Below are 14,086 nucleotides of genomic sequence, written 5' to 3'. Positions count from 1 at the left end.
GGAGATGTCAAGCAGCTCTGATAGGAAGTCTGCACCATGAGCCTCGACCACCATCAGTGTGTTTGCTGCTCCCAGAATAACTTCTGTTTATGACGAACTGATCCACATCGGATGATTGTTTTTACATCGAGACCCGAAACCAACTTGTGGACCAGTTGGAAAACGTGTCTTAAAGCAGATCTGAAATATTTAAAATCATTTAAAGACATAAATGAGTCGGAAAATGCTCTGATCAGCGCTCTCCACGGCGGTGAGTAGGTGAGGTTTGGAGGCTCCTCAGATACAATACAGACATCATCGGAGCTCTACATGACTTCAAGATGGAGAGAAACACGTCCTCTTTCGGCTCCCTTCGCCGTTAGCCTTCAGTACTTGTTCCACATGTAGTTTTAGTCTTTTATCAGCGAAGAGAAAACACAAGTGAGTCGTCTTTCAGAGCGCTCAGAGGAGTCCCGGGCTGGGTTGAGTCTCCACGGTTCTCATGGAGGCTTTAAGTACCGCCCCCTGCTCGCAGCTCTTCACCAGTCAGTCTCACTCTTGTGTTTTCTGAGCATCAACGGAACAAAATGGCAGAATCAGCTCCAGCTCAAGCCGCCGCGCCGGCCAAAGCAGCAGCCAAGAAGAAGGTGGTGTCCAAGCCGAAGAAGGTTGGTCCCAGCGTGGTGGAGCTCATCGTCGAAGCTGTGGCCGCTTCCAAGGAGCGGAGCGGCGTGTCTGCTGCCGCCGTCAAGAAGGCTCTGACCGCCGGAGGATACGATGTGGACAAGAACAAGTCCCGGGTCAAGACCGCCATCAAGAACCTGGTGACCAAGGGGACGCTGGTCCAGACCAAGGGGACCGGGGCCTCCGGCTCCTTCAAGATCAGCAAGCAGGAGAAAGTCGCTCCCGCAGCCAAGAAGCCCGCAGCGAAGAAACCCGCAGCTGCCAAGAAGCCCAAAGCAGCGGCAGCCAAGAAACCTGTAGCCGCAAAGAAGTCCCCGAAGAAGGCTAAGAAGCCCGCAGCGGCCAAGAAGCCCGCAGTGGCCAAGAGCCCAAAGAAGGCCGCAAAGAGCCCCCAAAAGCCCACCAAGAGCCCCACCAAGGTGGCGAGGAAGGCCCCCACAGCCAGGAAGACCCCCGTCAAGAAGGCTGTGAAGCCCAAAGCCAAGAAAGCAGCACCCAAGAAGAAGTGAGCTGCTCTCAGGCTAGAAAACAACGCTCCTATAAAAGGCTCTTTTAAGAGCCACCCACACCGTCTTTAAGAGCTTTTTCTTCTCATTTTATTGTATATGTTATAATCATGAGTCCCGTTCATTTATATAGATAGACAAGATATATTTATTTGCAACATAATGGAATAAATATGCCTGAACACATACAGCTCATACTAGCACTTCATTAGTTTTCCAGTTCCACAACAAGCCTTTCTATATCCAGCACATTAGGGACATTTGACAAAGTAATATGGCTCATGATAATATCCTGAGACCCAGCCCATCCATGTGTGTCCTCTGTGGTGGACGTCTTGGTTTTGCATCTCTGACTTATTTGAGGTATCCCCTCAAGTCTTGCTGTACTCTCAAGAGGACATCGGGGGCTTTCCTGTTGCACCACGTGGACGTGCGGTATTATCTATATTACATAGTACATTAGAGACATTGGAGAAACTACAATGGTTCATGATAATATAATAATTATCATTCCACCTCTACATTCTCAGTTTAGAGAAACTGGAGACTGGATCTGTGAATCTGTCTCTATCTGATAAACCAGCTAGGGTGTACAATGTCAGCTCGGCCCTGTGACCCTAACATAGGATAAGCAGTTTGGATAATGCAATCAAATGAAAAAATAACTCCAGGACCAGGACTTGTTAAAAAGGTTGTCGGCGGCCTCCATCACCTCCTCTTTTGTATCTAACCACTAATATGAGCAACATTTATATAGCTATATAAATTCTAGATATCTTTACCTATATATGTTCCTGCATCAATACACACATGTCAGATCACTATCATTTCTGAACAGTATCACCATCATGATTTTTGCTATTTAATAAATGTATCTTTCATTTGTTTTTGTCTTGATTTCAGAGCATTAATTATATCTCCTGTTATTTAAGTCAGATTGTTCATAAACATTATCGATTAATTAAAGTTTACGGTTGACTATTTTTTTAATAAGTATTATAGGCTTATAGAGTTTATTATTCTATATATTTTAGTTTATTTGGTTTCAGGCTAATGTATTACATTGCATTACATGTCATTTAGCTGACGCTTTTATCCAAAGCGACTTACAATCCTGTTACAATCATACACTGTAGACGCAGCTACAGGGAGCAATTCAGGGTTAAGTGTCTTGCTCAAGGACACATCGATTAGGTCAGGGATTGAACCTCCAACCCTCTAGTTACTATTACTTTACTAATTAATTCTAATTAGATTATTTTGCATTATTTAGTTCTCTACATTTGATTTTGAAGAAATCTTTTATTCTATATTTGAATATCTCCTATACTTTAATATGAGATGGATTTTGTTATTTTATCACAACTATACTGTGAATCATCCACGTGCTTCACTCGACCAGCTCACTAAATACATCCGCTCACGACAACAGTGACTTGTTCTGCGCATGCTCCGCTCAGCAGCCAATCCGACGCAAGCAACAGCACAGCCTTGTTTGCATCGAGCTGATATATATTCCCCGCCCTGAGCTTCAGTCGATAGCGCCTCACTTCGAAGAATCAGTCAATCATGCCTGAAGCCACCGTCAAAGCGCCCAAGAAGGGCTCCAAGAAAGCCGTCAATAAGACCGTGACTAAGACCGGCAAGAAGAGGCGCAAGTCCAGGAAGGAGAGCTACGCTATCTACGTGTACAAGGTGATGAAGCAGGTCCACCCCGATACCGGCATCTCCTCCAAGGCCATGGGCATCATGAACTGCTTCGTGAACGACATCTTTGAGCGCATCGCCGGTGAGGCCTCTCGTCTGGCTCACTACAACAAGCGCTCCACCATCACTTCCAGGGAGATCCAGACCGCTGTCCGCCTGCTGCTGCCCGGCGAGCTGGCGAAGCACGCGGTGTCTGAGGGAACCAAGGCTGTGACCAAGTACACCAGCTCCAAGTAAACTTGCTGGAGACCACCACCTCAACGGCTCTTTTAAGAGCCACCCACCTCTTCTAAAGATCACTTCCTGATGTGCACAAACTATGATGTTATAATCTTCATCAGTCAAACTGCAGACCGACTGGACATAACCTGACATGATAGATTTTACTTTCATCAAAACATCACTTGTCTGGTTGGTCATGACTATTGAGCAGTGAGACTGAACTTACACTGTTAGATGCCAAAATCTCAGTATATGAAGCACTGTATGAACTCGTTAAAATGTAAATACTGGTTCTGAAACTCAGACAAATAACTCAAACAGGATAAGATGCATAACTTCTATACTAATGGGCTTTAGTATAGAACAACTATTCATACACTGTCATATTCATTGAATGTATTTTAACTCTAAATCTGTCCTTCTGTACACATTACTTTCAATTCAGTTCATTTGTATAGCCCAATTTCACAAATTACAAATTTGTCTCGGAGTGCTTTACAATCTGTACACATAGACATCCCTGCCCCAAAACCTCACATCGGACCAGGAAAAACTCCCAAATAACCCTTCAGGGGGAAAAAAAGGGAAGAAACCTTCAGGAGAGCAACAGAGGAGGATCCCTCTCCAGGATGGACAGAACAATAGATGTAATGTGTACAGAAGGACAGATTTAGAGTTAAAATACATTCAATGAATATGACAGTGTATGAATAGTTCATAGTAGGCATATTCCACGATCCATCAGGCAGATGGCGGTGGGGAGGAGGAGTGGGCGGAGTCTCAACAGGACAGTGGCGTAGTCATGAGCAGGAATTCCACGACCCAGACCTCGATGATCCATCAGGCAGATAGGATCTATGCCGTCTCATAGGGTCCGATGACCCCATGAGACGAAGTCAAGGACTCGGGAGAAAGCAGAGTTAGTAACGTGTGATTGAGAGATGAAAATTCATCCTTAAGGAGAGAAAAAAGAGGAGATAGGTGCTCAGTGCATCCTAACGTGTCCCCCGGCAGCTATAAGCCTATAGCAGCATATCAAGGGGCTGGACCAGGGCAAACCTGATTCAGCCCTAACTATAAGCTCTGTCAAAGAGGAAGGTCTTAAGTCTACTCTTAAATGAGGTGACTGTGTCTGCCTCCCGGACTGAAATTGGAAGCTGGTTCCATAAAAGAGGAGCTTGATAACTAAAGGCTCTGGCTCCCATTCTACTTTTTAAGACTCTTGGAACTACAAGTAGTCCCACATTTAGTGAGCGTAGCTCTCTAGTGGGGCAATATGGTACTACAAGCTCCTTAAGATATGATGGTGCATCACCAATCAAGGCTTTGTACATTAAGAGAAGAATTTTAAAAGTGATTCTTGATTTTACTGGGAGCCAGTGCAGAGCAGCTAGTGCAGGAGTGATGTGATCTCTTTTCTTAGTTTTAGTGAGAACACGAGCTGCAGCATTCTGGATCAACTGGAGGGACCTAAGAGATTTATTAGAGCAGCCTGATAAGGAGTTGCAGTAATCTAGTCTCGAAGTAACGAACGCGTGAACCAATTTTTCTGCATCTTGAGACAAGATGTGCCTGATTTTTGAAATATTACGTAGATGAAAGAATGCAGTCCTTGAGATTTGCTTTACGTGGGAGTTAAAGGACAAGTCCCGATCAAAGACATCTATTGCACCTGTCCATCCTGGAGAGGGATCCTCCTCTGTTGCTCTCCTGAAGGTTTCTTCCCTTTTTCCCCCCTGAAGGGTTATTTGGGAGTTTTTCCTGGTCCAATAAGAGGTTTTGGGGCAGGGATGTCTGTGTACAGATTGTAAAGCACTCCGAGACAAATTTGTGAAATTGGGCTATACAAATAAACTGAATTGAAGTAACTTCTTAACTTTGTTGCTGTTCATTATTCTCCATGAATTCAGAATTTTTTTTTCTTTACACTATTTGGCTTCTAAAGAGCACTTTTAAAGCCCTTTCATTTGTTCATCAATAACTACAGTGACATACAAATCTCACTGACGCTTTATTGATATGTGAAGAAAATGACAAGTTGCTCTCAAGAGCTGCCAGAAACAATTTCACCTGAATTTGTCATTTAGACCGTACATTAATGCGACCGTAGCATAAAGATATTTGGAAGGAGCGCGGGATCTATCAGCATCCAAATATTCAGCCAATCAAACAGTCTCTCTCTCTCTCTCTCTCTCGCGTCATGCTCGCTCTCGAAATCCATTTGGTTTTTGGGTTGCCAGTCAGAGTTTAACCCCCGAATCCGTAGAGGGTGCGTCCCTGTCTCTTCAGAGCGTACACCACATCCATGGCGGTCACCGTCTTCCTCTTGGCGTGCTCGGTGTAGGCATGGACGGATTAAGAAACCACGGGCCCCTGGGCCTGGACGTGTCAAGGGCCCCCCCCACCCGCAAAAAAAAAAAAAAGTCAAAAAAAATATTTAAATATAATTGTTTTTTTAAAACATCGCTAACAAAACAGTCCGTATGGAACACCGATACCGGAGCTGAGCAGACAACATAACGCGAATTATATGACCATGACATGAATGACTTAAGCCTAGCATATACCGGCTATGGCGCATCGTGTCATATCATCATATCAATACAAAGTTAATAACAGCTACTTCACGCAGAGGCTCTGGATTAGGGGCCCCCTGAGCTCATGGGCCCCTGGTGCCGGTAGGCTCGTTCGGTAATCCATCCCTCAGTAGGACTATTGGGGCCCTGTTACTGACATGAATGACTTAAGCCTAGCATATACCGGCTACGGCGCATCGTGTCATATCATCATATTCATATCAATACAATGTTAATAACAGCGACGTCACGCGAGGAGGCTCAGGCCCAGGGGCCCCCTGAGCTCATGGGCCCCCTGAGCTCACGGGCCCCTGGTGCCGGTAGGCTCGTTCGGTAATCCATCCCTCAGTAGGACTATTGGGGCCCTGTTACTGACATGAATGACTTAAGCCTAGCATATACCGGCATACGGCGCATCGTGTCATATCATCATATTCATATCAATACAATGTTAATCACAGCGACGTCACGCGCGGAGGCTCAGGCCCAGGGGCCCCCTGAGCTCATGGGCCCCTGGGCCTGGGCCCGTTGGTTAATCCATCCCTGGGTGTAGGTGACGGCATCACGGATCACGTTCTCCAGGAACACCTTCAGCACTCCGCGGGTCTCCTCGTAGATCAGACCGGAGATACGCTTCACTCCACCGCGGCGAGCCAGACGGCGGATAGCGGGCTTGGTGATTCCCTGGATGTTATCACGGAGGACTTTACGGTGACGCTTAGCGCCTCCTTTACCGAGTCCTTTTCCTCCTTTGCCTCTTCCGCTCATCTTCACTGTTAACCCTGTAAGACCCAAACATATACATAATATCTAAATCTTTTTTTTTTTTAAAGTCAGATGATGTAGTAAGTCTTCTGATGCAGATAATTAAGGATTAATTCATGCTACAAAATGTTTTTGTAAGTTTTTAGGGAAACGTAATATTGCAACGTTGGGCCTAGTTGGCAGCAGAATTTCAGCATTTGCTCTCAAACTGTCAGAATCATAATTTATTTAATAAAAGATAAAAACTGGATAAAATGTTATACAAAACAGAATGAAAACTTCAAAGAATCAGTGTCCATTGTTTACTTGCAATGGTAGTCCCAAAAGCAGTTCCTTTCCTCTGAAAAGCAGAGACGGAGATTGCACTTTCTGCAGAGTGTATTGGAATATCCTTTCACGCAATGTCTGCAGCGTCCTCTTGTTGTCTTCCCCGGGAAATGTGCGACCATGTCCCTGCGCACATCGGTTGGTGGTTTACATGCCCTCTTGCCTGGGACCCCATTTGATGGACTCCCATTTCCTAGGGATAGTCTTCTCTGAGCAGTCACAGGTCTCTGAGGTGTCACTCTTATCGACGTCAAAGGGCTCCCACTGGCTGAAGATGGCTGCCCTCTCCTTGCTGCGTTTATCAGGATGAGAGAGGAAGCTAGTTGTGCCTGAAACAGTCTCCTATTCAACACCTTTTTCTTTGGAATTTTGAGAGCTGTGCAGTCCCGTTTGTAGAGGAGCCAGGCGTTGATCACGGCAAGGATAATGGTGTGCCAGAAGATGTAAGTGTACCAGCGGCGTGATTTCATGGGGAACTTGTATTTGGCTGCAAAAGAGTCCAGCAAATCCACACCGCCCATGTATTTGTTGTATTTTGCTGTTCCCACATAATGAATTCCACGATCAAGGAGCTGAACTACTAATGGGACACATGTGAAGAAGTTGTCTGCATAGACCTTGTAGTTCTGACCTCCTGGAAGCGTGGAGGTGAGCTTCATCACAACGTCACCTGACATTCCAAGTTCAGATTTGGCTCGTTTTCCATCAACACTGCCTTGGTACACATCAAAGTCACAGATCATGCCAGAGATTCCAGTTCTGACCCACAATTTGAATCCCCATGGGTGAGGTTTGCCTCGCATATACTGTTTTATGGGGCTGAATTTCCCCTTGAATGGAATCATCATCTCATCCACAGAGTTGTGCTCTTCGGGTACCACCTGCAGGCACTTCTCTCTGAATGAGTCAAGCCACGGTCTGAGTTTCCACAGTTTGTCTTTCTTCATCATGGACTCTGGCATTGTCAGGTTGTTGACAAAATGTAATGATGTCAGCAGGGATTGGAACCTGTTGCGTGCCATCACATCAGAAACCTGGGGTATACGTGTCTGACTCCCAGTACATACGGACCCCACCCGATTGCATCAGGCCCATCTTCAGGTACATGCCAATCATCTGTTCAATTTCCTTGGTGTTTGTGTTTATAGTTGTTCCAGTCTTTTGAAAGCTGTACTGATTAGTGTTGTCTGTCAGAGCCTGAATCATGTCTTTGGACACAAACATCTGGAAGTACTCCAGTGGTGTGTGGAGGAAAACAACACCACTGGTCACATCCGGACCAGAGAATTCAGTATTAGGACTGATGAAATCCTTTTTCAGCCAGCGAGACCGGTCCCGGGGCATAGTCAGTTTAGTTGGTTGGCTTGTGTTGGTTCGCTCAATGTCCTTATTGTCATCATCCTCAGTTGGACAATCGGTGGGTCTCATATTCTCTTTTTCCACTTCCTCATCACTCGAATCACTGGTGTCTGATTCCATCTCAACATCGCTCTCTCCATTTTGGACAGCCTCAATGACATCCTGGATACTGAAGAAAGCTCTCCTTGCTGGTGGCATTCTGAAATGGAAACAATAGTTAGAGAATGTTCAAGTATAACTAATTCCAATGCAAATTAATCCTATTCAGGCAATACACTCCACTGATGGCACACAATACTGTCTGGCTAGCCTAATGTGCTCTCTACTTACATTTACAAAAGGAAAATACAACCCCCCCAGAACTCTTACATCCCCATATTCCAGAACATTTACACCTCTCCCTGAACAATGCATTATAAATGCAACTCCCACATTCCAAAACATTTACACTTGTCCCTGAACAACCATCCTTCAAAGCATTCTACAAACATTATCTGGCTTGTGTAACAAGGAGATATTTGGGCAAACCAACAAAGTCCAGATTAAAAAAAACAGTTGACTATATCTCACTGCGAACATAGAAATAACATAGGGTTTGGGTTACCCTAACCCATTTAGAATTATTCAAATCTGGTCTAAACTTAAAATTACAACAAATAACCCTTTTGTAAAGTGTAAATCTTCAAATACATTATATTTCTGTAAGTATTTATCCTGTATCTGAACATCCGAGAAGTGGAATGTCTCCATGTAGTGTGCAAGGTGCACATGCTATTTTAGCTACCATGTTCACCCAACGTTGTAAAATGACAACAATGACATAACAAGCTGAAAATCTAATGTGATGCATTAATTCCACAATAATTTAGTATTTACATGAACTACATATTCTAACAATCACCCAAAAAAATATTTCATGGAATTTACTTACTTCAATGTTGATATATCCAGTGGAATGAAACAAGGAGATGTGCTTCCGGGAAAGTTTGCAGGTAGAGTGAGTTCATGGCCTTATGGCCACACCTATATACACATTTACAATCCAATGGCATTGCAAGGCAAGACAATAGGATCCATTGACTATGTAAATATGGTCTTTCCCCAAAAAACGTTTTTGCAAATGTGTTTTTTAGAGATAAAAGTGACGTTGTAATATTACAACTAGGGGTCTTACAGGGTCAAAGTCTTTCAACAAGGTGACCAGCAGTTCACACGTATCTATATCCTGTCTGAGGACGTTATTGAAGACACGAAGCGGGCTGTTCTTCTTCTTCGTTGGTTAACATGAAGGTTGATGAGACTGTTTTGTGCATTAGCGCCACCTGCTGATCAACAGCATGAATCAGCTATGTGCTTTTAAACAAACCAGGCAATAGTGTACTTAAAATGTAACTTAAGTACAGTATCATGACGTAGACAAGCATATTATATTTTAGTTATTATCTGCAGTACAAGTCTCTCTCTCTCCTTTTTCAGTGATGTTCCCCCTTTACCCACAAGCGCAAATAATTTGTCTTTGAAAAAAAAAAAAAACTATACCATTGAGTTGTGAACTTACACTTACTTTAATATGTATTAAACAACTATTTTTAATTGAAGCTAATTTATATATATATTGTATATAATATATATATATAATGTATTAATATAGTATATACATATACGAGGGCTGTCAATCGATTAAAAAAAAGTAACTAATTCATCGCACATTTTGAAATTCATTAATCGCAATTAAAAGTTACAAGTTAAAAGTTCATTCTTTTTAAAGACCAAACTTCACACAGAGCTGTGTTTTCAAAGAGGCTCCTACCTATAAAGTGCCAGCGAGGTATTTAATATTGTGGATGATGAATTGTTTCTTCAGTGAAACAGATTAGTAAAAAAAAGAAGCAGAACCAGTGGCCTTGGTAAACTGACTGACATTCAAATATGTCACGTTAACCCTCTGAAGTCTGGGCTCATTTTATACATTTTACAACAACAACAAAATTCACCTTTTAAAGGCGTTTTCATATGACACATACCCCCGTGTTCTACATCAAACATTCCAGAACAATCTCAGCTCTATTCAATGAGGCTCATTGTCCTCCCGCCGTGTTTTCTGCTCTCTGACTGACAGGCTGCTAATGAGCCTTACCTGTGAGGTGGGAGGTCCTTTGTGATTTACTGAGTGTTCATTGGTTGTTTCTTCCCCAAATGTTGACAGACAAACGGATTGACCAATCACGGTGAAGGTTTCGTGTGACGAGTTCTTTCCGCGCCGCGTCACCTGACACGTCGCCCCTTCGTTCCTCTGTGTATCAGAGGGGGAGACGGACGGGAGGAAGGAGCGCGGGAGGAAACGCGACTGATTCATCCACGAGTTTAAACTGATTTATGCTCCTTATTTTCGCGGAGAAATAATTGTTTTAAAAACGGTAACAGTGTTAAACCGCACTGCCGCGGCTTGACACTCGGTTTGAGTGTAAAAACTTCAACGAACACCGGAAGTAAACAAAGCTGCGTTAAAATATTTTAGTGCATTAACGCAGCCAAATTAAACGCATTGATTAACGCGTTAACGCTGACAGCCCTAATATATACATATCGCTATATATTATAATATTTATATATACATGAATAAGATTAAAGTATAAAAAATTAAAAATAGTTATTACATATATATAAAAAAATATATATACAGGTTCATGATTCAATTAAGGAGTTTGTTTGTTCATCCAGTATATGATTGTCTCTTAAAAACTACATACAAAACTGCTGAAATGAGATGAGGGACTCTATTCTGAGCTTTGTGTATTTCTTAGTCAATAATAATGAGGATTTATTAACGTGCAGGATCATTTGGGGTGGTGGAGATAGAGAGCAATACGGCAGTGATTTGTCTCAGTACATTATAACTTCATATGTTGCTGGCATCAGGAATTGACCTTTAGAAGAAGTGGGTGGCTCTTAAAAGAGCCGTTGAGGTGCTGGTCTCCAGCAGGTTTACTTAGAACTGGTGTACTTGGTCACGGCCTTGGTTCCCTCAGACACCGCGTGCTTCGCCAGCTCGCCGGGCAGCAGCAGGCGGACAGCGGTCTGGATCTCCCTGGAAGTGATGGTGGAGCGCTTGTTGTAGTGAGCCAGACGAGCGGCCTCACAGGCGATGCGCTCAAAGATGTCGTTCACGAAGCAGTTCATGATGCCCATGGCCTTGGAGGAGATGCCGGTATCGGGGTGGACCTGCTTCATCACCTTGTACACGTAGATGGCGTAGCTCTCCTTCCTGGACTTGCGCCTCTTCTTGCCGGTCTTGGTCGCGGTCTTATTGACGGCTTTCTTGGAGCCCTTCTTGGGCGCTTTGACGGTGGCTTCAGGCATGATTGACTGATTCTTCGGAGTGAGAAGATATCTCCTGAAGCTCAGGGCGGGGAATATATATCAGCTCGATGCAAATGAGGCTGTGCTGTTGCTTGCGTCGGATTGGCTGCTGAGCGGAGCATGCGCAGAACAAGTCACTGTTGTCGTGAGCGGATGTATTTAGTGAGCTGGTGGGGTGAAGCACGTGGATGATTCTCAGTATAGTTGTGATAAAATAACAAAATCCATCTCATATTAAAGTATAGGAGATATTCAAATATAGAATAAAAGATTTCTTCAAAATCAAATGTAGAGAACTAAATAATGCAAAAATAAACAAATTCAGATTAATTAATAAAGTAATGCATTAGCCTGAAACCAAATAAACTAAAATGTATAGAAGAATAAACTATGTCTATAATACACATTTAAAACAGAGTCAACCATACACATTAATTAATTGATAATGTTCATGAACAATCAGACTTAAATAACAGGAAATATAATTAATGCTCTGAAATCAAGACAAAAACAAATGAAAGACACATTTATTAAATAGCAAAAATCATGATGGTGATACTGTTCAGAAATAGTGATCTGACATGTGTGTATTGATGCAGGAAAATAGGTAAAGCTATTTAGAGCTTATTTAGCTATTTAAATGTTGCTCATCTTAGTGGTGAGATAACAAAGTCCTGGTCCTGACACAGAACATTTTAGGGAAAGTCAAAAATGTATTAACTATTGTCTTTCTTATTGGATATTCATATATGTTCTTGTTTATTAAGATGTCAGGAATGATACATTTAGTTCTGAAAGTAAACAGTCCTTTCACAAATGCAAGATATTCCTCTGCATTACCAAAAACATAAAAATGCTTCCAGGAATATTACTGCTAAAAATAGAAACATGAAAAAGAATAAATAAGGAACAGTAAAGAACGATGAACAACAGATTAGTTTAGCTAATCCAAATTAAAATGAATACAGACGACTATGCGTTCAGTTTTAAAAGAAAATGTTCTGCCATCACTCAACCAAGAAGCAAATCAATCCAACTGTTTGAATGATGTGGTTTCTATTCAAGTTTACGGTATTATTGGTTTAATATCACTTTACAGCCATCATTAATTTTTTATGTTCTATTTTTGGCTGACTTTTCACAACAGTGGGCATGCTGTAAAATTAGTTAGATATTTAAAAAAAAATGCTTAACTTGCAACTCTAAATAGACTTGACATCACAAAAAAAGGAAGTTTGAAAACAGTATTTGTAATCGGTTCGCAGGAGCATGAACTATTGTTAATACGCAGCAGTCAGACCGTCAGATTTTAAAGAGACTAAAAACGAACAAAGACGTTTAAAATGTATTGCATTTTGGAAAATATGAAAGTGATTAATATCAATTGGTGACAGTTATGTTTTATAACATGTGGTAATTGGGAAGAAAAACGTGTTACTAATCACTCCCGATTCGGATATTGTATAATATATCAAGGTGTATAGAACCACAAGATTGTCTGAAACTCTAGACTATTTCAGAACTTAAACGATTCAGTAACTGACACAATGAGGCGTGAAGTAGTTTGTAACTTTCTCCCCAGCTTTATTAAACACAGAAAAACAAACCTACTTCTAAATTCATTGTACCCAAATTCATTTGCTGCAACATGAGTAAAGAGGAAATTTGAAATGCAATGTTTACAAGGACATACACATTGTATAAAACTGTAAAGGAAGTCAGCTCTTTATATAGAGTGAGTGGCCCTTAAAAGGACCTTTGGTTTTTGGGTTGCCAGTCAGTTTAACCCCCGAATCCGTAGAGGGTGCGTCCCTGTCTCTTCAGAGCATACACCACATCCATGGCGGTCACCGTCTTCCTCTTGGCGTGCTCGGTGTAGGTGACGGCATCACGGATCACGTTCTCCAGGAACACCTTCAGCACTCCGCGGGTCTCCTCGTAGATCAGACCGGAGATACGCTTCACTCCACCGCGGCGAGCCAGACGGCGGATAGCGGGCTTGGTGATTCCCTGGATGTTATCACGGAGGACTTTACGGTGACGCTTAGCGCCTCCTTTACCGAGTCCTTTTCCTCCTTTGCCTCTTCCACTCATCTTCACTGTCAAAGTCTTTCAACGAGGTGACCAGCGACCAGCAGTTCACACGTATCTATATCCTGTCTGAGGACGTGATAGAAGACACGAAGCGGGCTGTTCTTCTTCTTCGTTGGTTAACATGAAGGTTGATGATGAGACTGTTTGGTGCATTAGCGCCACCTGCTGATCAACAGCATGAATCAGGGACATATCATCGCCCACTGCTTGTTGACAAGCTGACAAGTTTTGTACTCAAACATTTACTTAATATTACTTAAGTACAATATTGAGGACAATCACGAAGTGAATCTGTACACTAAATAACTAGAGGTAGCGAGTGGTGCAGTGATGATAGATATGTGTATGCCAACCTGGAAGTTATAGCATCGCAGTTTTTTTCATTAAATTTTGGATTATTACAGAAAAAAACTACAACTCTGCGACAATAAAACGTGTATACATTTACAAGTTTGATTCAGCAAGACCATCCTCACAAATTAATTATTGAAGGTTGAAGGACCCAGA

The 14,086-nt window shown here is 42.5% G+C and overlaps 5 protein-coding genes across 5 annotated transcripts; 2 read left to right on the top strand and 3 right to left on the bottom strand.

The window, feature by feature from the left end:
• Positions 1 to 547: 547 nt before the first annotated feature.
• LOC130195513 (histone H1-like) lies at positions 548 to 2,045 on the top strand. Its single transcript, XM_056417094.1, has one exon. It carries the CDS (start codon positions 567 to 569, stop codon positions 1,170 to 1,172), a length of 606 nt encoding a protein of 201 aa, XP_056273069.1. The 5' UTR covers positions 548 to 566; the 3' UTR covers positions 1,173 to 2,045.
• Positions 2,046 to 2,738: 693 nt separating this feature from the next.
• LOC130195518 (histone H2B-like) lies at positions 2,739 to 3,113 on the top strand. Its single transcript, XM_056417099.1, has one exon. The coding sequence runs from the start codon at positions 2,739 to 2,741 to the stop codon at positions 3,111 to 3,113; it is 375 nt and encodes a 124-aa protein (XP_056273074.1).
• Positions 3,114 to 5,166: 2,053 nt separating this feature from the next.
• LOC130195520 (histone H4) lies at positions 5,167 to 6,457 on the bottom strand. The gene is made up of 2 exons (XM_056417102.1): positions 6,229 to 6,457; positions 5,167 to 5,443 (listed from the first exon to the last, which is right to left on the bottom strand). The coding sequence occupies exons 1-2, from the start codon at positions 6,440 to 6,442 to the stop codon at positions 5,346 to 5,348; spliced, it is 312 nt and encodes a 103-aa protein (XP_056273077.1). The 5' UTR covers positions 6,443 to 6,457; the 3' UTR covers positions 5,167 to 5,345.
• A 4,653-nt stretch (positions 6,458 to 11,110) lies between these two features.
• Positions 11,111 to 11,505, bottom strand: LOC130195314 (histone H2B-like). Its single transcript, XM_056416769.1, has one exon. The coding sequence runs from the start codon at positions 11,483 to 11,485 to the stop codon at positions 11,111 to 11,113; it is 375 nt and encodes a 124-aa protein (XP_056272744.1). The 5' UTR covers positions 11,486 to 11,505.
• Positions 11,506 to 13,234: 1,729 nt separating this feature from the next.
• LOC130195801 (histone H4) lies at positions 13,235 to 13,585 on the bottom strand. Its single transcript, XM_056417519.1, has one exon. The coding sequence runs from the start codon at positions 13,577 to 13,579 to the stop codon at positions 13,268 to 13,270; it is 312 nt and encodes a 103-aa protein (XP_056273494.1). The 5' UTR covers positions 13,580 to 13,585; the 3' UTR covers positions 13,235 to 13,267.
• Between the last annotated feature and the right edge of the window lie 501 nt (positions 13,586 to 14,086).

Source organism: Pseudoliparis swirei, chromosome 6, assembly GCF_029220125.1.
Source record: "Pseudoliparis swirei isolate HS2019 ecotype Mariana Trench chromosome 6, NWPU_hadal_v1, whole genome shotgun sequence".
NCBI lineage: Eukaryota > Metazoa > Chordata > Actinopteri > Perciformes > Liparidae > Pseudoliparis > Pseudoliparis swirei.
The sequence above is the reverse complement of the archived record's forward strand: the minus strand, read 5'-3'. Positions and strand labels throughout refer to the sequence as shown.